This window comes from Capronia epimyces, assembly GCF_000585565.1.
Source record: "Capronia epimyces CBS 606.96 chromosome Unknown aczIQ-supercont1.6, whole genome shotgun sequence".
Classification (NCBI taxonomy): Eukaryota; Fungi; Ascomycota; class Eurotiomycetes; order Chaetothyriales; family Herpotrichiellaceae; genus Capronia; species Capronia epimyces.
Window position 1 is genome coordinate 227,423 of NW_006912909.1, and position 24,938 is coordinate 252,360.

Consider the following 24,938-nt stretch of genomic DNA (forward strand, 5'->3'; position numbering starts at 1 on the left):
AACTCGAAATTGAGTGACGATCGTGCTTCACTACCAGTCGCAGCCTGGACATTGGCCACCCGGCACACCAAAACCGCCGGTGTCAAGATCCTTCGCGAATTCAACGTGGAGTGCTCCGTAATTGGTGTTGGTGCGACGAAAGCAACAACGGCTAACTCTTGCCTCATGGCACCCCTGCATGACTTTGTTCGTCTCTTGCCACAAATGACCAGACTTTTTCACTTGGTGGCTTCACCCGCGAGAGCTATAATGACTGAATCATAGCCCAAGGTACGTGACTCCGAGGTCGCCTTCACCGTTGGCAGTTGATGACTGAGGACTACTCCGCGTGACACTGTGCAAAGTCCATCCTTACCAGGCACGCAACTACGATCGATGTTTCAAGAATTCCATATCATCTTTCATATCATGCTCCTGCCCTGGTCTCATCACTTCTTGCCCCGATTCCTGTTCCGAGAGCACGGTGCGGGAACCCGGTAAAAATGGTATCGTCGGTATGGCCAGAAGGATGGCCAATGCCCAACTACGACAACCCTCCTACCCGAGGCTCTCCTTCGCTCTTTATTGTCACGCTGGTCATCACGGCGATAGTAGTTGCCCTCAGACTCTACTCTCGACATTATCTGACCAGATCCGTTGGCCTGGATGATGGACTACTTCTAGCTGGCTTTGTATGAGACCTCCCCGGACCCTCACTATCATCTAACACCGGCAGATCTTTTCCATCGGACAGACCATTTTCGAATACAAAGCCCTGACGACATGGGGTTGGAACATGCATATTTGGGACGTCCGCCCGGAAAAACTCGAGCACATTAGGCTGGGGGCATGGCTCGTGGAAGTCTTTTTTGTCCTCGGCAATGCCTGCACCAAAGTCTCCATTCTGCTGGTCTATCGCAAAATCTCCTCTGGAAGCCATAGTCTGTGGTTCATCAAACTGATTTGGACTGCAATTGCCTTTACGGTGGCATACAGTGTTGGATTGGTGTTGGAGCTGTTTCTTATCTGTCGCCCACTCACCTCCTATTGGAGATCCTACAATCCGGCCTACACGGGAACGTACCGCTGCGGAAACGAACTTGCACCCATTGTCTTCAGCGCCGCAGCTTCAGTCTTCTCCGATGTTTACTCTTCCGTGCTGCCCATGCTTTTGACGAGAAAGCTCAACTTGTCAGGGAGACAGCGACTGAGCCTATATGTGCTGTTCTCCGCTGGCTTGTTGACTGCCGGCATCGGCATCGCGAGAATGATATTTCTGATCAAAGTAACCACAAACTACATGCCGGGTCCACACACTCATGATGTGACGTGGTACGGCTGGCCAACATATGTGAGTCCACCAACGCCTGATTGTACAGAGTACTCGGTAGTTGCTGACGAATCGCAGGCATTAACGGATATTGAGGCACACCTTGCCATGATATGCGCCTCAGCACCGGCCTTGAAAGCGTTATTCAAACACCTATTTCCCCGCCCACTGTCTAACCTGAACGCGTCAATCCGCTCAGACCCCTCAGGCATACCATCCTATCGTGCCCGTTACTCCCGCGCGAACAAGTCCATCAACCCTTCCGGATCCCATTTCAAGGCATCTTCTCCGGGTCAGCGTTCCCTAACACCCGAGCGAGTATGGGCAGACGCTGCGGCCACTGACCGCGATGTTGAGAGTCTTTCCCTCAAGAGCATGGATACGGACAAGCCTTTGACACCTCACTATACTCACATCACCGAGCTGCAACGGAAGGAGAGCCGGCAGTGGCCCGGCTAGGTTATAATACAGTCTGGTGGGACAATGTAATAGCGATCTCACCACCTGATGATCATCTGGCATCATATTCAGCCATCTGTTGCTTCTGAGTCTCTTCTACAGAGCGGCGATTGTCCCTTAGGAGTTGTGGATAACTCGTCAATCGATTATCTCGCGGGGGCGTTCCAATTCATACTAGATGCGTTGATAGTCTTACTCTGGGCACTGTTTGTCGTAGAGCGCAAACTGTCACCTTCATACGGGCCCAAAGAAGTGCTGCATGCTTGCTGCAAATTAGAGGTTCTTGGAAGAGGGAGAAACAAAGAGCAAGTCATTGTTCCCATCTAGCTGAAGGGAACTATAATGCTGCTGAATCCCTCTCCTATATTGGCAGTTCCTTTAAGAGGATGGATCATCTTCATCTTCAACAGCTGAATCTGCGCAGAGACGGTCAGATACGGGTAATATTCCAGCGCAGCCTCCGTTAAAGCGGCAGGACACCCCTTGGGGCCCTTTACGCGACGCGTCTCTCCCCGAGCCCTTGACCAAGTCGTCGTCAGATACTCTAATGCTGCCATTTAAGAGACCGTTCAATGGCAGAGATCTGCGACTGCTTGAAAACATCATCCGCCCTAGTGTGCGCCAGAGGCCTCAATCCCAATCCCTACCTCTCGCGGCCCCCCCCAACCCACCGTGGCAGTCTCGAGGAGGGCAGCGCAGAGGCGCAAAGACAACGACGAGGAAGAGATTGAAAGAACTACAGCAGGGAGCCATAGAGGCCGGATCCCTTCCAGAACTCGATGGCGATGACGAGCCTCAATATCCCACCGTGCTCCAAGGAGCCAGACAGAACATGGCAAAATTTGACAACTGCGTCTTGCTCACCAGAGTTGGCAACTTCTACGAGCTATATTTCGAGCAGGCCGAAGAATACGGGCCCCTCCTCAGTCTCAAAGTGGGTTACAAACAGACAAAGCTGGGTCCGGTCCCGATGGCAGGGTTCCCATTCTTCCAACTGGACCGCTTCCTGAAGACTTTGGTGCAAGATCTCAATAGATATGTTGCCATATGCGACGAATTCCTCATCAATGTCTCTGGCAAGGTCAAATCTGGGGGCCTGAAGCATGATCGCCGGGTCACACGAGTGGTTACTCCCGGCACGTTGATCGATGAGAAGTTCTTAGACCCATACGAAAATAACTTTTTGCTGTCGTTGCACCCGGACCTCTCGCTGGCTGACAACAGCCCCGACGGCTTGAAGCCAGAGCAGACTATCGGGCTCGCCTGGTTGGACCTGTCTACCGGTGATTTCCTCACCCAAAATATCAAGCGCAGCTCATTGCCTTCCGCCATTACGCGGATTGCTCCTCGAGAGATAATCCTTCCTGCTGATATCCCGAGCGATATCAAGGATGAAGTACAGGAAATCGTAGGCCACGACCACCGACTTCTTACACTCCATGAAGAAAAGAGTGAGTTCGTGTCGATGTCCAAATGGAACAGCATGCTGGAATCCCCTGTCGGCCAAGACTGGGACGAGATCTTTAGCATTGGGGAAAAACAAGCAGGCCATCGCCTCCTAGACTATGTTGGACATCGATTACAGGGGCTGGAGCTTCGGTTGCAACCACCCCGTCAAAGGCAGCTTCATCAGATCTTAAGCATTGATCGGAGTAGCCTGCGAGGACTCGAGATCTTGGAGACTGCGAGAGATGGGCTAGGGAGAGGCAGCTTGTTTCACGCAGTCAAGCGGACGGTGACTAAAAGTGGTTCCCGACTGCTGCGGGATCGTCTTACGTCCCCTTCGGCCTCTTTAGACGAGATCAACGATCGTCTTGAGCTTGCCTCCACGTTTCTTGGATCCGATGAGCTCACGGATTCACTGATATTCCGTCTACGGAGAACATACGATGTTCAACGCATAGTCCAAAAGTTTGCTCTCAACAAGGGCGATGCCGACGATATGCTGTCATTGGCTAGCGCCATCTCCGAGACGATTGCCACTCGTGATCTCCTACAGTCTGCCCTGACCTCATCGGGTGGCATTCTAGACCATGATCTTGAATTTGGACTGAACGTAAAACATCCACTCGAGAGGCTTTTACAACGGTTCGATCTAGACGGCCCCAGTCACCTTCAGGCTCGCATAGCCTCTGCCATTGATGAAGAAGGGCTCTTGCAGAAACATCGCCTCGAGGAGGACGAAGCAGCAAGCATGGCTGCGCTCGCACATGACGTGGTTCTTCACAGCGCTCCAGAGGAATTGCAGTCACTCCCCAAGGCCGTACGTTCGAGCAATAAAGCTGATGAGCAGAAGAAAGATGAGATCGAACTGGCGGAACCATGGATCATGCGCCGTGATGCCAGTGACACATTGCTACGACTCCATCAAGACCTTAGCAATCTGGAGTCTGAGAAGGTGGCACTGGCGGAGACCTTGAGAAGTGAGCTGAAGGCCCCTACACTGATGCTTAAGTCGACGCCCGGTCTTGGATATATATGTCACATCCGAAGCGCGACCGGATACAACAGAGACAAGCTCGAATCACTCCATGCAAAAATGGTGTCTTCCTCCAAAAGCACCCGATCCTTTTACCTGAGTGACTGGACACGGCTAGGACGGAGAATCGACCAGGCGGTGCTAAACATCAGAGACGAAGAGAAGAAAATCTTTGCGTCGTTGAAGCAACTAGTCATTCGGAATCTAGTGAAGCTGCGCCGGAATGCATCAATCATGGATGAGCTTGATGTTGCCAGTGCATTTGCTATATTAGCAAAGGAACAATCGTGGGTTCGTCCTATCCTGAATGACGGCACGGACCACAAAATCATAGGTGGCCGACATCCTACGGTCAAGCTTGGGTTGGAAGAACAAGGTCGTTCTTTTGTCAGCAACAACCTGGTCCTCGACCAGAACGAACGAGTGTGGCTGGTAACTGGGCCCAACATGGGCGGGAAAAGTACATTTCTCCGACAAAACGCATTGATCACAATCCTGGCACAGACCGGCTCTTATGTGCCGGCTACCTATGCTGAGATCGGCCTCGTGGATCAAATCTTCAGTCGTATCGGCGCTGCTGACGATTTGTTTCGCGACCAATCCACGTTCATGGTGGAGATGCTCGAAACTGCCGCGATTTTAAAGCAGGCAACCCCGAGGTCATTCGTGATCATGGACGAGGTAGGACGAGGCACAACTCCCGAGGACGGGACGGCCGTGGGGTACGCAAGTCTTCACCACCTTTACTACACGAACAGATGCCGGACACTGTTTGCGACACATTTCCATGCCTTAGCTGACATGACTCGGGACTGGTCCCGGCTGGCGTGCTACTGCACAGACGTTCTGGAAGCAGAAAATGGCTCCTTTGCCTTTGTCCACCGCTTGAAGAAGGGTATCAACAGACAATCGCACGCCTTAAAAGTGGCAAAACTTGCGGGCTTGCCTCCTACAGCACTGAAAGTGGCAGCACGCGTACTCCAACAGATTGAGGAAGAGAAGAACAATTCATTAGCTGGGGCCGCTTCAGGACTCGGCCGCCCTTCAGTGTCTGTAACAGCATGATTCTGTTGTCGCCAAACCCACTCAATCAGGCGGGAACCTCGGCGGTTGCTGTATCTCCCCTTCTGCGGGTCGGGAAGAGGCGACTGTCCCGCAGTTCTTACACGTCCTGGCTTCCATATCATTTTCAAAGGCGAGGACTCCTTCTTTGATCTGAGTCCCGAGATCCGTCAGATGGAAACTCGCCTGGTGTACAATACGATGACATGTTTTGCAATACCACCTCATTGTATCGACTGATTCCTCAGGCCGCGGCTGCTCCAACACAATCCCAACTGTGTCTGCAAATCTGACAGGATTGTGAGGAGTGTTGGCTGGCAACAAGTACAGCGAGTTCTCGTAGATGGGGATGTCGACGGGCGTGTGAGGGTCCGTCGAGGTGTCCATTGTCTTGAGCAACATGGAGCCCTTATGCTGGTAGAAGAACTCCGGGGTGGTGTTGATATGGTAATCTGTCCGCGCATTCGGTCCTCCAACAACCATGACCGTCAGTCCACTTGTGGCGGGGTTGGACGGATGGTAGACGCAATAGTTGTTGACGGGAGGTTGCAAGAGATGGGAATTTTCTTTCAGCCTGCCAAACAATCAGCGAGATGGCGGAGAGGGACATACAGCTTAGAGATACCATTTTGGTAGATTCAATGCGCCGCCGGCCATTTTGATTGCTGTTCAGTAGATACCGATACGGTGCAAACGTAGAGGACGCTGTTTGAGTCACAGAGCTGTGACGCGGCTCGCTGGGATTTTATACCACTGATACAAGGCTGGTGGTAGGGTTTATCAATACCCGTAATCACGACTGACAAATACACCACGGCATGGCCTGGCGGAATATACTGGTGACTCGACGTCAGTCAGCTTTGGCTTCAGCGTTGGAGAGCTGCGCGGGGAAACTCGTGGTTTGGAGAAAAAAATTCAGAGAAGAACGGAACGCTAATCGGACGAGTGTCACGACGCAATTCAAGCCCTGCGCAGGCCCATGACTAGCACGTAAACGACAGACCACCATGTGCCTACGGTAACATTGCGCCGTCTTCCTCTCGTTGTGTCTGTTGCAAAATGTCAACATCTCAGCCTGCCGTCCGCTTGAGCTCGCACAGGTCTCTCACCTCCCGCCTCGTCCTCGCGACCCTCCTCGGGCGCGCCGTCCGCATCGACCAAATCCGGCCTGACTCTCCCACGAATCCTGGACTGGCACCCCATGAGATCTCCTTTCTAAGACTCCTCGAAGCCGTCACCAACGGCTCACATATTGAAATCTCCTACACAGGCACCGTCCTGCTGTACAAGCCCGGCCTGATCACCGGGTCGGCGCCTGGCAGTGGAGTGTCCAGCTCTGGGGTGCTACGCCATGAAATCCCTGCAAACAATACACGAGGGCTGAGCTACTTCCTGCTGCCGATATGTCTGCTGGCGCCGTTCAGCAAGGCCAGATTCAACATTGTGTTCACCGGGCCCGGGGTGATCACCAGCTCCACGGAGAAATGGGGCGATATGAGCGTCGACACTGTTCGCACGGCCATCCTTCCGCTCTACGCAAAATTCGGCATCGAAAGAGACATCGAACTCAGGATACTTACGAGGTCGAATCCGGGGCCCCGTGGCATTGGCGGCGCCGGAGAAGTCCAGCTGGTGTTCGGCCACCAGGTCAGGCTGCCCAAGACACTCCATCTGCTGAACCCAGGGCGGGTGAAAAAGATCAGAGGGGTGGCATACTCCACGGGTGTTAGCGGGAGCAACAATGCAAGAATGATCGAGGCGGCGCGCGGAGTACTGAATCAGTTCGTGGGCGACATCTACATCTTTTCTGATATGGGCAGTGCTAGTCTAGTACCGGCGCCGGAGAAGAACAACCCCAACGCAAAGAAGAAGGTCGGGTTGGGGTTCGGGCTGTCCTTGGTCGCGGAGAGCTCGACTGGCTGTCTGTTTTCTGCAGATGCTTCTAGCCCTCCCGAAGGAGGCCAGCCAGCGGAAGACATTGGGCGGATATGTGCATTTCAACTTCTGGAGAGCGTGGAGAGAGGTGGATGTGTGAGCCTCCAAGCCGCCTCAACCGTGATTACCCTGATGGCGATGGGATCCGAAGACGTTGGAAGAGTGCAGCTTGGGCGAGATGTGTTGGCATCTGAGCACACCATTCAACTGGCCAGAGATCTCAGAGCGTTTGGTGCTGCAGGGTGGGGAATCAGAGATGCTGAAGGCGAGAAGGGCGAGGGCCAACTGCTGCTCAGTGTTGTTGGAAGGGGAGTTGGGAATATAGGCCGGAAGATTGGATGATGGGCATGATACAAGGGACGAGGGTACGGTCACGGTTGAATCCTGTACTTCTGCCACAGGCAGACCCTGTTTGTCGGGCGCCTCGAACAACTCAGCATGCATGCGCACTCAGTCGATACGAGACTCCTGGAGATGCGCACCGTCACCTCACCTAGGGTTGCCGGTCACACTCACACTCACTCTCACACGCACACTGAAAGAGTGTCAAGCGAGTGACACGAAACAGTCGTCCGGCCCTCCTCGAACTTGCACTTGAAGCAGACGGCAGACGTCTTGGGCAAGCACACTCAATCACGTTCTGCGCTGACCTCTATGCTGCGACTCTACTACTCTCTACGTCGCCGCAGAAGGAGCTCAGATGCAGCCCTTCCACTACTGCGGAGCTCACAGACATAAAAGGGCCTCGAAAGTGAGCAGAATCTGGGGACTCGGATGAACCGGCTCCGGAGGGCCGAATGTCCTCTGTACGTGGGTTGTGACGCTGCACAAATCCAGCCACCTTTTGCTGGCGAAACGAACTTTGGTTTGCCAAGGACGGGGAGAGCGCTTGTGGTCTTGGCGCATTCGCGGCCCGGATGTGTGCGGATGCAGTAACGCCTCTGGGCCTGGGCCAGCAGGCAGCAGGACAGGCGGCGAAGATGGTGGTGATGGGAGCACGCGACCATTGCAAAAATCCCAATAGGACTGGGAGCGTTGACAATGGGAGTCTTGCAAGTAATAGAATAATAATGAGACAGGGGCGGGCGCAAGAAGGAGAAGCGGTGTCACCACTACAACATACACCTAAAGTACCTACAGGCTTAGGTGTGTTGTGCGCTCTATACAAGTATCCGTACCTGTCCCTATGCATCGAAGGCGGCATGGACTGAACTGAACAAACCCGCACCATCCATCATCCACCCCATGCACAGGACCATTCGGTTCATTCTTAACCCCGAATCGCTCCCATCCTGCTTACCAAACGCAGCCGAAGTGAGCCGCCTATCCCGTCGCCCTCCACTGGCACCTCAGATGGCTCTGTGCGATTCGTCCGTGCCACCCTTCAAACGAGAGAAAGAGATGGCGTCTATTAGTATTGACCGTCACCACGGGCGTACTGTCTCCAGCCAAAAAGGTTTGGTTTAGTATTAATGTTGACAGACCGCCCTTACTCGTCGGTCTCGCCGCGAATGTACTCTGCACTGTATGCATCTTTCTCAAGGCGAGGCTCTCTGACTGCGCCTGCTACCTGACTACGCTCCGGTTTGTCCGCACGCACGTTTTTGCTTACTCGCCACCTGCCCTAATCCTGTGCGGTGTTGTGGACGGCACCCGTCTCTACTATTAATAGCACCCTCTTTATCCTGTGAATACCATACTGAGTGGCTGCGCGCGCGGACGCTACCTATACCCCAAGAGAAGGGAGACAGACGGCACTCATAATGGGCGCGGGCGCATTCCTCGAACCTCTCGCTGTGGTCGTCTTGCTCTTCGGCGGAGCCTGGATCAACCGAGCGACCGACTACTCCTTATCTGCGAAAAACCCCCGATGGGAAGAACCGGCGCTGGTCGCTCGAGCGGTTGACGGGGACGATGATCTGGATGTGGAGGAGGCGCAATTGACACACTCCAAAAGATCGCTGTCGCCATCTTTATTACCGTCACAGGAGGACAAATGGCGGGAGCGAGAGATTCGTTGGCTGGGATTCCGCACGGTGGTCCAGACGCCTAATACTGCTGTCTTCCGCAATCGGCTACTCAGCAGGGTGCTCCATAAGTTTCCCTTCCTGGTCGAGGCATGGTATTGGGCACTCATCTACTGGGTAAGGAAGGGCAGACAATCAATGTCGTGGTCGGGGCCGGGGCTAATACCTACGTTTCACATAGGTCTATCAACTCGGTCGAGCATTCACAGCGGTGACCCTGGTCGAAGGCACCGTGCATGTCGCCCGTCGACATGCTCTCCAAGTCATTGAAATGGAGAAGCGCCTCCACATCTTCTGGGAGATCCCGATCCAAAAGTTCTTCATGTCCTATCCACGCCTCATGATGCACATTAACTGGCTATACTCATTCATACACATTCCTGGTACAATCGCATTCTTAGTCTGGCTATACTACTACACTATCACGAGTAACCGGCTTATTCAACACCGAAACGGTCGCCTACAGGCTGGCGGATGGGGAGGGCCTGGCTCGCCGGCAGGACCCTGGCTCTACGAAGCGCGCAGACGGACTATGGCAGTGTGTAACCTGCTCGCATTCGTGGTGTTCACAATTTGGCCCTGCATGCCTCCGCGTCTGCTTAGCGATCCGGCATATACAGGTCCTCAGGCTGAGCTAGCCAAGAGCTATGGATTTGTTGATACCGTTCACGGCAAGGAGGGCGCGAGCAGCGTCTGGACGCAGAACAAGTTCTGCAACCAATATGGTACGCTTTAACTGAGGACCATCCCCTTGGTGGTTGCAACTGACACTCATTCTTCTCTGCAGCTGCCATGCCGTCCCTCCACTTCGGCTACTCCCTCATGATTGGTGTGACCATCATGACCATTCCTTTGGCGCCCGAACATCGCCGCTCCAAATCCCTCCGGCTTCCTTTCTTCAACAACTCGCATCCCGAACTAGCACCGGCCATCCGCCTCCCGAGCCCTCGTCGTCTCGCCTGCCTCACCCTTGGCTTCATGTACCCCTTTGCGATTCTGATTGCAATCGTATCTACCGCAAATCATTTCATTCTGGATGCCGTGGCTGGCTCCTTGGTTTGCGCGGTGGGGTGGAAGATCAACCCTATGTTGTTGAACCTACTCCCTTTGGAAGACTGGTTTCTTTGGGTCCTACGGATGCACAAGCCTGTGCAGATGCCTGTGGAAGCTGAAAGGGCATTCGCCGTAAGTTTGAAGAAGGGAAAGATTGATGGCTGGAATCCCGAACGGCCGGTAGTCGTCAACAAATGAGCGCTTGAGGCATAGGTGTGCAATCTTCCCGATCTGGGTGGGCAAGTCCCTGGACAAGGCCTCCCTTCCGAGGGCAGAGTTACAATCGTCAAGACGGGCGGTTGGCCAAAGACTTGCCATGGATACCGAAACGTCGGGATGCCGCTGGTCACATCCATGCCTTTGACTGGCCACCCACCGCAACTGTCCTACTCATCTGCCTCTTTGGATCGTACCCACTCCAACTGGCAGTCGGCCGTCGAAACAGGATCGATGCACTGTCCGCAAGGCTTGTCCTACGCAACACTTACTTTGCGGAGGCCTACCCTTGGTGCGTTGCTGGCCGAGCCAGCACCACTAGCATGATAGTGACTACGCCTATTCGAGGGCATGGCGTGTCGTGGGCCATGCAACCATTCCGAGAACGAAACAGCCTCATGACCTTCATGTGCGATGGCAAATCGAGTCTACCTCGTTTCTTGGTTATATTGCATAGAATGCATAGAAGCATATAGTAATCTTAATATCATGGCATTTACGGTGCTACGAGACTGCAAATGTGTTGTTTTATTGTGTCTAGCTAAGAACTTCCTATAGTATCTTTTGGGCCAATGTGGCCTATACATTCTGTCGTGGTTCTTCCGGCAGCCCTTGAGGGGCTGCAGGCGGCTAGCTCCAGGAGATACCTCTAGGGTCGCTCCTGGAGGCGAAATACGGTGCTAAGAGACGTTGTCGCAAAGCTGGAAACTCCCACGGGAAGGTGTTGCTTAAAGCAGCAACGATACCCCGAAAGCAGTACCATCGCAACATCTGCCAAGACGTACGGTGAAGCATTAAGATTACCAAATCGAACCTGGCTCTTTGAAGTCGTAGACGTCGAGAAAGGGCTTCTTTCACCTTTGAACTTGACAAGTCCATGCTGCATTTAACTCAAGAATGTCGGAATAGACTCGTTCCTTATGATATACGTCGCAAAGAATCTAGGAAATTTACCATTCACTGGATGATTGAGGATGCAACTCTTCAGATGACAGACTCTCGGAAATACCTACTCAACTCCGTGACAAGCCGATGTTGCAGTGAGGACAGCAGCGCAGTGATCGACTGCCGTGGCTAAGATCTCCATCACACCTCCTCGGCCATTTCGTCGCAGACGCCTGGAGGTCGCTTTTATCTGTGTATAGTCCCTGTCCTTGTCGGGAAAGACCACGGTCAACAAAGGTCTACTGCCGTCGGGATTGTGATTGCTCTCAGCACGTCGATGTTGATGTTGTTCACCAGTGCCCACCTCTTGTGATCCAACGGGAGTGCACGGGTTCTCTGCATCGTGTTCTTGTTCTCCGTTGTCGGTTCCTTGTGGCTGTTCAGAAGATAGCAAACGTGTATATGTAAGTGCCGATGCTGGTTTTCCACTTCCCACCCTTCTGCAAGACCAATGAGGCAAGAAAGCAATGCGATTGCACGTTATTGTCAGAAGCAAAGGCTAGCAGGCTGCGGGAGACTGCGGAGAGACGGAGAGAATGAGACTGCGCACCCACGCAGTCACGTGCATACCGCACTTGGCGAGCAGCAGGCCGTCTACGAGAGCTGATTGGCTGAGCGGCCCAGACAGTGGGCTTTTCTGAGCCCCAGTTGAAGTTGCGACTCAATTGCTCTGCTCTCATCAATTCCTCTCTCCATCATTGTGTCGGTCGCCTGTTCTTCCACCTCATCACATCGCGACACCGTCTACCCACATCGGCGCCTCTATCGCCTGCTCATCCGAGTCATTGTCCTTTCATTGAGAGGCTGCTGGTGTGTGCACCCCCTTGGTTTGTCGCCGTCGGCAGCCCCAGATCCCTGGCTTCGGGCACTCTCGCTGGCGCGTCACTTTCAACAGCTGCGGAGCACACCCGATCTGCCCTTCCGGAATCTGCAAACAAGTCGATCTTGTGTCTACTAGCTTTGCGACAAAGACTCTACAGCTAACGTGCTTGGTTCATAGATCGCTTCATCATTTCTCGTGCGCCTCACCAACGCCAACGCGTCGCTTCATCCCCTGAGACCTCTCCATCATGGATGCCGAGGCTACCGCTCCCCAAACCGAAGTGCCGGTGAAGGTTTCGCAGCCTGAGGATAATGCTCCACCCACGTTGGCAGAACCGGCTTCTGGTGTTGTCGCCGAGATGTCAGGAGCCCTCCCTGCCGAGAGCGCAACTGAGTCAAAGCAAGCTGAATCTGCCGGTAATGTGTCCCAGGTCGCCCACTCTATATCTTCTCCTGCTGATACTCTGTCACAGAAGCTGCTACTGCAAACGGAACTGCCGAGTCTACTTCTGAGCCACCCAAAGAAGCATCGGAGCCTGCCCCCCAGTCCGAGCCCGCACCTCCAGCCCCCAGTGACGCAGAGGCAAAGGAGGTGGATGGTGCAGATGTCGCTCAACCCGAGACCAACGGAACCCCAGCGGATAAGAGATCCTCTTCATCAAGGAGAAAGTCGTCAGCTGGCGTCCCCGAGCACAAGGGCAAGAAGTTGAACAAGAAGAAATCTACGCCCAAGATCACCAATCTTCATGCACAGCCAGGCGAATATTACTTTGCCAGGTTGAAGAGCTACCCACCATGGCCATCCATCATCTGTGATGAAGAGATGCTTCCTGACATTCTACTCAACACCCGACCTGTCACCACCAAGAAGGCGGACGGCACCTACAATGAACCATATGCTGATGGTGGCAAGAAGGTCACGGATCGCACTTTCCCTGTCATGTTTCTGCACACCAACGAATTGTGAGTTTGTTCGACCAACTCTGACCAACTGTCACTGACGAGTCCTAGTGCTTGGATCAACAATACCGACCTCACTCCACTCAACCCTGACGACTGCAAGGATGTGGCGGAGAAGGGCAAGGCGAAGTCACTGCTGGCTGCCTACCAAGTTGCCGCCGAGAACCATGATCTCGAGTACTTTAAGGCCATGCTTGACGATCATGCCGCGGCATTGCAGGCCGAGATTGAGGCAAAAGAAGCCCGTGAGGCTGAGAAAGCCGCCAAAGTTGACAAGAAGAAGCGCAAGAGTGAAGCAAAGGTTGAAACTGAGGACGTCGAGATGGAAGATGCTGAAGCGGCACCAAAGAAGTCCTCCAAGAAGCGCAAGAAGGAGGCTGACAGTGAAGACGAAGAATCTGAGAAGGTAAGTGTTTTGTATTCCTTTCCAAGCAACATGGTCTAATTTTGGGCCGTAGCCTGCCAAAACTCCCAAAACGACCAAGATCAAGTTGACCACCAGCAAGACTCCGAAGACCGAGGAGAAGAAACCAAAGGAGAAGGCGACAAAGGCTAGATCGGAGAAGAGGAAATCAAAGGCTGCCACGAGCGACGAGGAAATGGTCGATGCGGCTCAACCTGAGCCTGACGAGAAACCTCTGGACCCTGTCGAGGCGCGTAAAGCTCGCGAGAAAGAAGGTGAGCGGAAGAAAAGATCATGTAAGAAGGGCCCTGCTAATACAGTCTAGTGCTCTTCCTCCGACACAAGCTGCAGAAGGGCTTCTTGTCTCGTGACCAGGCACCTCAAGGAGAAGAAATGCCACAGATGTCCACATTCATCAAGAAACTCGAAGCCTACACCGACTTGGAAGTCAGCATTATTCGCAATACCAAGATCAACAAGGTTTTGAAAGCTCTGATTAAGCTCAACACCATTCCTCGAGACGAAGAATTTCAGTTCCGCAAGCGTTCGATTGAGCTCTTGGGCCAGTGGAATAAGATTCTAGGTGCAGAGCCAGCCGACGCAGACGCGGGTGCGGACAAGGAGGGCAAGGCATCGCCCGCCACAAACGGCGTGCATGAAGAAAAGTCCGAGGATGTTGCCGGGGAGAAGAAAGACGAAGCGCCAGCTCCTGCCGAAAAGCCTGCCGAGACGGCTGAAGAGAAGCCGGCGGAAACTGGCGAGGCGGATGCTGCACCAGAGAAGCCAGCCTTGGAGGAGTCCAAGCCAACGTCTGCCGAGGAGCCTCCAAAACCCGAAGCAACTATCCCAGAAACTGTCGAAAAAGCACCTGAGTCGGCGGAGGCTGCTGCCGAGGCTACCGATGCTGTGAAGGCTACCGAGTAGATCTTGGGCTGGTGTGCCTTATTTGTCGGGGGCCAACGTCATGATTGTACTTGGGACGGGCAGGTTGCAGGGCTGTCAATATGAGTGGTATCGCATCCTTCTATACTCTCAAAACGGCGCGAGATGAGCTGGGCTGGTCATGGAGCTCGAGGGCGAAAGCGAGGGTGAAGGCACAGACAGGGCTGAGGAAAGCGACGAGCCGAAGCAGCCGTATTTCCAGCACACACGAGATTTCCTTTTGCTATTGCACGAGATGACTTGCTGCTACGAAACGCTTGAAATCGGGGGCTGGGTGGGCTTGGTTGTTGGGGCTTAGGGGTCAGTTGGGGACTGCAAAGTTTGGCGGGCGAGACGGAGACTTGAAGATTGGAACTGACTGTGACTGCCCTGGATTGGGATTGGTGAGCCGGATCAGTCGACTATGCCGCTACGCTACGCGTGGAATGCTCGTCAAACCCCCAGGGCCCTGGGCTTGTTTAGTAGAGAAATTCTCGACAGGACAAATGGGATGCTGTTTTCTTGTGTCTTGTGTGCGCGCACCTCTTAGAAGATAGTAAGGTAGTAAGGTGAACAGAAAAGAAAAGATGGATTGGATTTAATACACGGTGGAAAGAAGGAAGAAGGAAGCAAGGTCCCGCGGGACACGAGCGCCCTAGTCCCAGCTACCGAATGGAAGTATTATAATACGGCCCAAGCCTGGCCCCTGCCAGTCCAGTGGGTGAGAAGGAAGGCGAGAGAAATGGTTTAGTTTAATATCCATCTGATCGTCAGACGACGTCTCTCACTCTCACTCACTCGCCTTCACCACGCACGCCTTCGTCGTCGTCCTCGGGCAATTCGCTCAGGCACGTATCGATCAGAGTCATGAGCTCGTCCACGTCAGGCCGCTCCGACGGTTCGACTTGTAGACAGCGTCTGACTACCTCTCGCGCCGCGGGGTGCGGGTAGATCCTCTCCGACGAGGCCGCAGCTTGGCCGGCATTGCCGTTGGCGGGCTGGGCTTTGTCTTTGCCCTTGGTGGCGTTTCCTTCGCCGGGCCAGCGCCAGTCGCCGCTCAGCACGCAGATGCTCAGCGAGCCGCCGGTCTCGTCGGAGCGGGCTTCAAACGGCGACTTGCCCACCAGGCAGGCGTACATGGTACAGCCGAGCGACCAGATGTCGACTTTGGTGTCAATGACACTGCCGGTCTTGACGTCGAACAGCTCGGGCGCCCGGTATGGCATGGTGGAATGCTCGGCCGCCGTGTCCTGCACGGCGATGGCCATGGACCGTGATGTGATGGGCGTGGGGCTCGGGGCTAGACTGCCCAGATCCATCAGGATGGGCGTCCGTCCATCGTCGTCGATCATGATGTTCCCGGGCTTGATGTCCCTATGGGCGTACGCCCGGGTCTCTCCGGGCTGTTTCCCTTCCTGTGCTCGTGTCACCTCGTCGTCCGGCATTAGTGGCGCCTCCTGCTCCTCTGCCAGTTCGTCTTGATGTGTTTGGTCGGCCGTCATGGTCCGTTTCTGCGCTCGCATTTTCCTCCGCGCCGCATCTTGGTCTTCGCTGGCTGCTTCATCCCGCACGGCCTTGGCTGCGGACCGTGAGGGAGTGTTGCGCACTCGGTACTGGTGCATCGCTTTCAGGGCCTTGCAGACGCCCAGAATTAGCTGCATCAGTCTTCGTTCACCGAAGCGGGTGTGATTGACCAAGTTCGCGTTGATCATGTCCTGGAGATTGCCTCGCCGGTAATACGGTAAAAGGATGTAGACGGTCTTGCTGGCCGACCCGGACGTATCGTTCCCTATGCCAGAGACTTTGGTGGTCGAGTCGTTCTGGACCGCATGGTCAATACTGCGGATGATGTTGGGGTGTGGAGCGAAGAGAGTATATGCTTCCACTTCCTTCAACGCTTGCGACACCGACTCTTGCCCGAATGGACACCGGATCTTCTTGAGCGCGTACAGTGCCGAGTCGGAGGTGTCTTGGACTAGGTAGACATAGGAGAAGCCGCCCTGTCGTAGTTCCACGCATCAGTTCTGCGTACTTGGTCCGAAGAAAGCATTCATAACCTGAGCTTGGGAATTGTCCAGTGGTAGACAATACTCAAGCACCCACTCACCTCGCCAAGCAGTCGCAGCATGCGAAAGCTTCTGTTGTTGATTTTCAATTGCGGTGTACCCGGAAAACAGCATATGCAATTGGATAGAGAGTAGAATATGTCCAAAAGGGTTTGCGCCATGATTGACGCCCTTCCACGGCGGTGAGGTCGTGGCCGCGCGGTCAGGAGGAGGACGATGGTTACACTAGGTCAGAGTTGAGTGGGATAGGAGGTGGCCAGTATTTGGAGGCCTGCGGGAACGCTTTCAGTAGAGAATAAAGTAGTCAGAGTTTTTGCAGCCAGTGGGCAAAGGGGGAAACATGGGAACACGGTGTGACAATTGCCGCTCGTCCAGAGAGGTGTAACAGAGAGACGGGTAGGGAAAGTATGGGAGTCTTCAAGCATGGAGAACCGAGATGGATTGGAGGCAGTACGTATGCTCACGGCAAGGCGACAATCAGTGCTTCACCGTAGATCTTATGCTCAGGGGTACGGCCGGCCAGGTGGCGCACTACAGCAGTTCACCAGGTCCGCCGTGGACAAGGCTGACAATGCTGGTTACAGTAGCCTAATGATGAAGACACTGTATAATATCTGGGGAGCTGGTCAAACGGAATACAACCATGGCACAGAGTGGCTCCAACAACCAACGTCTAGGACGGGACAGCAACATGGATGAGCAAGGCTGAGGGTTCGCGACAGCCTCGTCACGAAATAGAAAGTTACCCGAGGCCGGGTATGTGCCAAGCCTGCGTTGGAGATCATCGTCTGGAAGTTTTCTTGAGCCGCAGGTTACGCCGCAAAGACCGACATAGGGCCAGAATATCTACCTACTGGTACCTAACTGGCGAACGTAGCCGTGTTTCTCAGGCATAGGATCATGTTGCACTAGCTACCATTGCGAAGGTTCAATTTACTTCCTCGCCATTCAGAGGCGCCACACCCCGTCCTCCGTCGCTGGTTCCCGCTTAACATTGTGCCGTCAAAATGGCAGACCCCAACAATGTCTCGCAGTACAGCTACTCGGCCATGTCCAACCTGGTTCTCCAGGTGGACCGGCGCTTCGTTTCGCGAGCGAAGGACGAAAACACCGGTGACCCCGAGTCTCTGGCCGGACGGCTCAATATTCGAGATATGGGTTCGCGGATTAACCGTGAAGAGGCACCGAAGCAGAAAAAGACAGCAACGGGATTACAGGGAGTTGAAAGAGGCTCGATACGTGAAGGAGAAGATGTTCTAGAACGAGAACGGAAGAAGCGAAGGAGGGGCGAGCCTGCTCAAACTCGCGGAACTGGTGTCCTATCCGCCGGTGACGCATTGATTGAAGGGCTCAAGTATCGGCCAAGGACCCCAGCTACACGAGCAACGTACGATCTACTGCTTACCGTGACCGCAAGCGCTTTGGGTGATGTTCCACAGGAAGTTGTCCGCAGCGCTGCTGATGCAATCCTCGAATACCTGAAAGATGAAAATCTCAAAGACCTTGACAAGAAAAAAGAAATCGATGACATTGTTGGGACTACGATGACTCCGAAGGAGTTCAACGAATTGGTCAATCTGGGCAAAAAGATTACAGACTACGACGCACAAGACGACGACGAGAACATGGAAGATGACAATGCAAACGAGGCCGAGCTTGACGAGCGACAAGGTGTTGCGGTCGTCTTTGATGAATCAGATGAGGATGAAGATGGCGTTCGCAGAACGTATGAAGTCCGAGATGAAGATGAAGGCTCTTCAGACGAGGAAGCCGATATCCAAGACCAACCAGGTCTAGAGGAGACCGCCACTGCTGGCGGCGCAGGGGTTCCAGATGTTGACCCCGATGAAGACATCGAAAATGAAATGGTGCTGGACGCCGGTATTAGTGACTCCAGTCGACGGAAACGAGAGGATGGCGATTCGATTCCCATCCACGAGATCGATGCTTATTGGCTGCAGCGTCAAATCGGGTCTGTCTACTCAGATGCGCATATCCAGCAGCAAAAGACTCAAGATGCATTGCGGATTTTGTCTGGAAAGTCAACTGACGGTGAAGATTTGTCACTCCGTGACATTGAGAACGACTTGATGGACTTGTTCGACTACGAGCACCCTGAGTTGGTGAGCAAACTTGTTTTCAACCGAGAGAGGATTGTCTGGGCGACTAGGTGGCGCAGGGTAGCAGAGGACGATGACGCCCGAAATCTGATCGAGAGCGAAATGGTCGAAGCAGGCCACCGGAGCATTCTCGACGAATTACTTGGGAAGTTGGATCAAAGCTCAGAAGGCCCGAGACCTGCCAAAAAGATGAAGCTCGATCTGATGGACATCGACGTGCCCAAGGCCCAGGAAGACGAGCATAACGAAAAGAAAGACGGAGTCCTCGCAGGCGGACTGCAGCCTCAACGCCTGATTAATCTCGACAACCTCGTGTTCGAACAAGGAAATCATCTCATGACTAATCCGAAAGTGGTGCTCCCTCCAGGCTCGACCAAGCGAACGTTTAAAGGATATGAAGAAGTCCATGTGCCAGCACCGAAAGCAAAACGGGATCCAGGCGAGAAGAATATTCCAACCTCGGATCTTCCTGATTGGGCGAGGCAAGGGTTCGGTTCTGCAAAGGAGCTGAATCGGATACAGTCCAAATGCTATCCGTCTGCCTTCCATGACGATGGAAACATGCTCATTTGTGCCCCGACAGGCTCCGGCAAAACAAACGTCGCCATGCTGACCATGCTTCGTGAGATTGGGAAACACCGAAACCCGGAGACTGGGGAGATAATGCTGGACGATTTCAAAATCGTCTACATTGCCCCTTTGAAGGCTTTGGTCCAGGAGCAAGTGGGAAACTTTGGAAAACGTCTTGAGAAATACGGGATTCGAGTTTCCGAGCTCACTGGCGACCGTCAGCTTACCAAACAGCAAATCGCCGACACTCAAGTCATTGTCACCACTCCAGAGAAGTGGGATGTCATCACGCGGAAGGCCACTGATACGAGCTATACGAGATTGGTCCGTTTAATCATCATTGACGAAATTCACCTTCTGCACGATGATCGAGGGCCGGTCCTAGAGAGCATCGTCAGTCGAACCATTCGAAAGATCGAACAGACGGGTGATCCTGTCAGAATCATTGGATTGAGCGCGACGCTTCCCAATTACCGGGATGTCGCCACTTTCCTTCGAGTTGATCCTGAAAAGGGTCTCTTCCACTTTGATGGGTCATATAGACCCTGCCCTCTCCGCCAGGAGTTCATTGGTGTCACCGAGAAAAAAGCCATCAAGATGTTGAAGACTATGAACGACGTCTGTTATGCCAAGGTCATTGAGCATGTGGGGACGAATCAGCAGCAAATGTTGATCTTCGTCCACTCGCGGAAAGAAACCGCCAAAACCGCCAAATACATCCGGGATAAAGCGGTGGAATTGGAGACAATCGGCCAAATCATGAGAACAGACGCAGCAAGCCGGTCCGTTTTGCAAGAAGAAGCCGATGCGGTGCACGATGCCAACTTGAAGGATATATTGCCCTATGGTTTTGGTATCCATCATGCGGGAATGGGTGTTGCCGACCGTACATCTGTCCAGGATCTCTTCGCCGATGGGTTTTTGCGAGTCCTTGTCTGTACGGCAACGCTGGCATGGGGCGTCAATCTGCCTGCTCATACCGTCGTGATCAAGGGGACTCAAGTGTACTCTCCTGAAAAAGGGAGCTGGGTGGAGCTCAGCCCTCAAGACGTGCTCCAAATGCTGGGACGGGCTGGCCGGCCGCAGTTCGATTCTTATGGTGAAGGCATCATAATAACCTCTCAGTCCGAAATACAGTACTATCTGTCGTTGATGAACCAGCAATTACCCATTGAGAGTCAACTGATGGGTAAACTTGCAGACAATCTCAATGCGGAGATCGTGCTGGGCAATATTCGGAGCCGAGATGAAGGTGTCGAATGGCTCGGTTACACATATCTGTTTGTCCGCATGATTCGATCACCAGGCCTTTACAGCGTCGGAGCGGACTACAGCAACGACGAGAACTTGGAACAGAAACGAGTGGACCTCATTCATTCAGCCGCCTTTGTTCTCGAGAAGGCTGGACTGGTGAAGTATGACAAGAAGACTGGTAAACTGCAGGCCACGGACCTTGGCCGTATCGCCTCGCACTACTACATCACGCACAACTCCATGTCAACCTACAACCATCATCTCCAGCCGTCGATCAGCACCATTGAACTTTTCCGGATCTTCGCCCTCAGCGACGAGTTCAAGTATATCCCCGTTCGACAGGATGAGAAATTGGAGCTTGCCAAACTATTGGGTAGAGTTCCAATCCCAGTCAAAGAAGGCATGGAGGAGCCACAAGCCAAGATCAACGTACTTCTACAGGCCTTTATTTCTCGGCTCAAGTTGGACGGTCTGGCATTGATGGCGGATCTTGTCTATGTCACACAGTCAGCGGGACGAATCTTGAGAGCCATCTTTGAGATTTGTTTGAAGAAGGGCTGGGCTTCTGTTGCAAAGATTGCTCTTGATCTTTGCAAAATGGCTGAGAAGCGAATGTGGCCAACGATGACTCCTCTGAGGCAGTTTCCGACGTGCCCGCGAGACTTCATCCAGAAGGCTGAAAGGATGGAGGTCCCCTGGTCTAGCTACTTCGATCTGGATCCGCCCCGAATGGGTGAGCTCCTGGGCCTACCAAAAGCTGGCCGCGTCATCTGCGACCTGGTGTCGAAGTTCCCTCGGCTAGAGGTTCAAGCCCAGGTTCAGCCGATTACACGATCCCTGCTCCATGTAGAGCTCACCATCACCCCCAATTTTGTGTGGGATGACGCCCTGCATGGAGGGGCGGAATCTTTCTGGATTATCGTCGAGGATTGTGACGGCGAGGAGCTGTTGTTTCACGATCAATTCATCCTACGACGCGAATATGCTGTCGGTGACATGACCGAACACTTGGTCGACTTCACCGTCCCCATCAGCGAACCAGTCCCGCCCAACTACTTCATCTCGTTGGTGTCCGATCGCTGGATGCATTCAGAGACCAGGATTCCGGTCTCCTTCCAGAAACTGACCCTCCCGGAACGCTTCCCACCCCACACTCAACTATTGGATCTACAACCTGTCCCCGTGCAGGCGTTAAAGATCAAAGAATACGTTGACCTTTACTCGAGTTGGGACCGGTTCAACAAGATCCAAACACAGGTGTTTAAGTCGCTGTACGACAGCAACGACAGCGTGTTTGTCGGGGCGCCCACGGGAAGCGGAAAGACAGTCTGTGCCGAGTTTGCCCTGTTGCGACACTGGAAAAACCCCGAAGCCGGCAAAGCGGTTTATATCGCACCCTTCCAAGAACTGGTTGACAGTCGTCTCGCTGACTGGCAACAGCGCCTGGCTCCCCTTGGTGGTGGCAAGACTATATCCACTCTGACCGGTGAATTAACAGCTGATCTCCGAATCCTGGACAAGTCAGACTTGGTCCTGGCGACCCCCACCCAATGGGATGTTCTGTCACGGCAATGGCAGCGGCGAAAGAACGTGCAAAACGTTGAATTGTTCATCGCGGACGAGCTTCAGATGCTCGGTGGTGAGAACGGAGCGGTGTATGAGGTGGTGGTCTCGAGGATGCAATATATCCACGTTCAACTGGAGAACAACATGCGCCTTGTTGGGCTCAGCGTGCCGCTGTCCAACGCCCGCGACGTGGGTGAATGGCTCGGGGCCAACAAGCACACGATCTATAACTTCAGTCCGATGGCACGGCCGGTTGGACTGGAATTGCATATCCAGTCTTTCAGTATCCCCCACTTCCCCTCCTTGATGGTGGCGATGGCTCGACCAGCATATCAAGCCGTCTTGCAGTTGTCGCCGGATAAGCCGGCCATTGTTTTCGTGCCCAACAGGAAACAAGTGCGCTCGACCGCCGTTGACCTCCTCCAGGCCTGCATTATGGATGACGATGATGAACGGTTCCTCCACACCAACGTGGAGGAGCTTGCGCCGTTCTTGGAACGCATCAACGAGCGCGCACTGGCAGAATCCTTGACTCACGGCATCGGCTACTACCACGAAGCTTTGACAAGTACCGACAAGAAGATCGTAGCCCATCTGTTCAAGATTGGTGCGATCCAAGTCATGCTCGCTTCTCGAGATGTCTGCTGGGAGTTGCCTGTGACCGCACACTTGGTGGTCGTCATGGGCACGCAGTATTTCCTGGGCCGAGAACACCGCTATGTGGACTATCAGATCAGCGAAGTGCTGCAGATGTTTGGGAGAGCTACTCGGCCAGGCGAGGACAAGATCGGGAAAGGGGTGCTCATGGTCCCTGCCGTCAAACGGGAATACTACAAAAAATTCCTCAACGAGGCCCTGCCCGTCGAAAGCCACTTGCAACTATGGCTTCACGATGCGTTTGTGACCGAGATCAGCACCAAGACCATCACTTCCACGCAAGACGCAGTGGACTGGACCACGTACACATACTTCTACCGTCGGCTGCTGGCGAATCCCAGCTTCTACGGCCTGAACGACACGTCCCACGAGGGTCTCAGCACATTCCTCTCGGAGCTGGTGGAGAATACGCTGAAAGAGCTTGCAGAAGCCAAGATCATTGATGTGGACGAGGAAGACGACTCCATCTCTCCCCTGAACCCTGCCATGATTGCGGCGTACTACAACATCTCCTTCATCACCATGCAGACCTTCCTACTCTCGCTGACTGGCCGGACGAAGCTCAAAGGGCTGCTCGAGATCGTGACGTCGGCCACCGAGTTCGAAGATATTCAGATGCGGCGACACGAAGATCACATCCTGCGCCGAATCTACGACCGTGTCCCTGTCAAGATGTCCGAGCCGGCGTACGACTCTCCGCATTTCAAGGCGTTGGTGCTTCTCCAGGCGCATTTCTCCCGCATGCAACTCACGATCGATCTGGCCAAGGACCAAGAAGTGATTCTGGGCAAGGTGCTCAGTCTGCTGTCTGCGTGTGTCGACGTTCTGAGCTCCGAAGGACACCTGAACGCCATCAACGCCATGGAACTGTCGCAGATGGTGGTGCAAGCCATGTGGGATCGTGACAGCCCGCTGCTGCAGATCCCACACTTTGACAACAAGATTGTGGAGATTCTGGGCAAATCCGGCATCAAGGACATTGACGATTTCATGAGCGCCATGGACCCCAGTGAGAACCCGGACCAGCCGAAACTGGTGGCGGCAATAGGCCTGACGAACCGCCAGCTCGTCGAGGCCGCCAACTTCACCAACAACAAGTACCCCAGTCTGGAACTTGAGTTTGAAGCCCTGGACAAGGACGCCGTCACCGCGGGACAGCCATCATATCTGCAGATCCGCGTCACACGCGATGTGGACGACGACGACGACGAAGTCGATCTCACCGTCCACGCGCCCTTCTACCCGGGCCGCAAGCTGGAGAACTGGTGGCTGGTGGTGGCCGAGGAGAAGACCAAGTCTGTACTCGCCATCAAACGCGTCACGGTCGGCAAGAGTCTAGCCACCAAGTTGGAATACATCGTCCCGACGGCCGGCAAGAAGGATCTCACGCTGTACCTGATGTGCGACGCGTACGTCGGTGTCGATCAGAGCATGGCTTTTTCGGTCGATGTTGCCGAGGGAATGGATGAAGATGAGGAGGAGGAGGAGGAGGAGGATGATGATGAATAGGAGAACGGCGAGTAGGGAGTAGGGGTAGGAAGGAGTGATTAGGTGAAATGAAATGTATTCAAGACAAGCTAGATTGGACATGTGTATGTACGGAGTAAGTACTTTGAGTATCCTACCGCAGTGCGGGACCGCGACTGGTGTGTCTGTTCTGTTCTGTTCTGTTTCTGTTTCTGTTCTGTTCTGTTTCTGTTTCTGTTCTGTTCTGTAGTTTGTGTTGTGTTTGTTCGATCTAAATGCGCATCATGGATATGGTAGGGAGTATTTTAGTACTGTACGGAGCACCTAGTACAGTAGTCGTACGTTACAGTATTATTTCTTGTTTTAATATACGGGTATGGAGTACTTTGTACTTTGTACTTTGTACGGGAGTACTTTACGGGCTTGGGCCTTAACCCCTGAGCCCCTGGTGGCGGACAGCCTTGCAAAGCTTTTATCTATGTATAATATCCTTATTCTCACCTGTGAGATTATGGCATAATTCCAACCTTAGGTACTTACTACACTGCCTGCCAACCTGCCAGGCCACTACTCTGCCTACCAGCCTACTACTCTGCCTGCCAGCCTACTACTGTGCCTACCAACCTACTCTGCCTGCCAACCAACCT

The 24,938-nt window shown here is 53.7% G+C and overlaps 8 protein-coding genes across 8 annotated transcripts; 6 read left to right on the top strand and 2 right to left on the bottom strand.

Annotated features, from left to right (window-relative positions):
* Nucleotides 1-482: 482 nt before the first annotated feature.
* A1O3_06956 (uncharacterized protein) lies at nt 483-1,768 on the top strand (the record flags this gene model as incomplete). Its single annotated transcript, XM_007737070.1, has 3 exons — nt 483-671; nt 716-1,330; nt 1,388-1,768. The coding sequence occupies 3 exons, from the start codon at nt 483-485 to the stop codon at nt 1,766-1,768; spliced, it is 1,185 nt and encodes a 394-aa protein (XP_007735260.1).
* Nucleotides 1,769-2,315: 547 nt separating this feature from the next.
* Nucleotides 2,316-5,312, top strand: A1O3_06957 (uncharacterized protein; the record flags this gene model as incomplete). Its single annotated transcript, XM_007737071.1, has 1 exon — nt 2,316-5,312. One exon carries the CDS (start codon nt 2,316-2,318, stop codon nt 5,310-5,312), a length of 2,997 nt encoding a protein of 998 aa, XP_007735261.1.
* A 21-nt stretch (nt 5,313-5,333) lies between these two features.
* A1O3_06958 (3-hydroxyanthranilate 3,4-dioxygenase 1) lies at nt 5,334-5,966 on the bottom strand (the record flags this gene model as incomplete). The annotated part of the gene is made up of 2 exons (XM_007737072.1): nt 5,334-5,883; nt 5,935-5,966. The coding sequence occupies 2 exons, from the start codon at nt 5,964-5,966 to the stop codon at nt 5,334-5,336; spliced, it is 582 nt and encodes a 193-aa protein (XP_007735262.1).
* A 402-nt stretch (nt 5,967-6,368) lies between these two features.
* On the top strand, nt 6,369-7,586 carry A1O3_06959 (18S rRNA biogenesis protein RCL1; the record flags this gene model as incomplete). The annotated part of the gene is made up of 1 exon (XM_007737073.1): nt 6,369-7,586. The coding sequence occupies one exon, from the start codon at nt 6,369-6,371 to the stop codon at nt 7,584-7,586; it is 1,218 nt and encodes a 405-aa protein (XP_007735263.1).
* A 1,421-nt stretch (nt 7,587-9,007) lies between these two features.
* On the top strand, nt 9,008-10,522 carry A1O3_06960 (uncharacterized protein; the record flags this gene model as incomplete). Its single annotated transcript, XM_007737074.1, has 4 exons — nt 9,008-9,388; nt 9,453-9,699; nt 9,772-9,996; nt 10,059-10,522. The coding sequence occupies 4 exons, from the start codon at nt 9,008-9,010 to the stop codon at nt 10,520-10,522; spliced, it is 1,317 nt and encodes a 438-aa protein (XP_007735264.1).
* A 2,033-nt stretch (nt 10,523-12,555) lies between these two features.
* On the top strand, nt 12,556-14,594 carry A1O3_06961 (uncharacterized protein; the record flags this gene model as incomplete). Its single annotated transcript, XM_007737075.1, has 5 exons — nt 12,556-12,724; nt 12,781-13,270; nt 13,319-13,673; nt 13,726-13,945; nt 13,996-14,594. 5 exons carry the CDS (start codon nt 12,556-12,558, stop codon nt 14,592-14,594), a joined length of 1,833 nt encoding a protein of 610 aa, XP_007735265.1.
* A 791-nt stretch (nt 14,595-15,385) lies between these two features.
* A1O3_06962 (NAK protein kinase) lies at nt 15,386-16,818 on the bottom strand (the record flags this gene model as incomplete). The annotated part of the gene is made up of 2 exons (XM_007737076.1): nt 15,386-16,591; nt 16,699-16,818. 2 exons carry the CDS (start codon nt 16,816-16,818, stop codon nt 15,386-15,388), a joined length of 1,326 nt encoding a protein of 441 aa, XP_007735266.1.
* An 846-nt stretch (nt 16,819-17,664) lies between these two features.
* Nucleotides 17,665-24,333, top strand: A1O3_06963 (uncharacterized protein; the record flags this gene model as incomplete). Its single annotated transcript, XM_007737077.1, has 1 exon — nt 17,665-24,333. One exon carries the CDS (start codon nt 17,665-17,667, stop codon nt 24,331-24,333), a length of 6,669 nt encoding a protein of 2,222 aa, XP_007735267.1.
* Nucleotides 24,334-24,938: the final 605 nt, after the last annotated feature.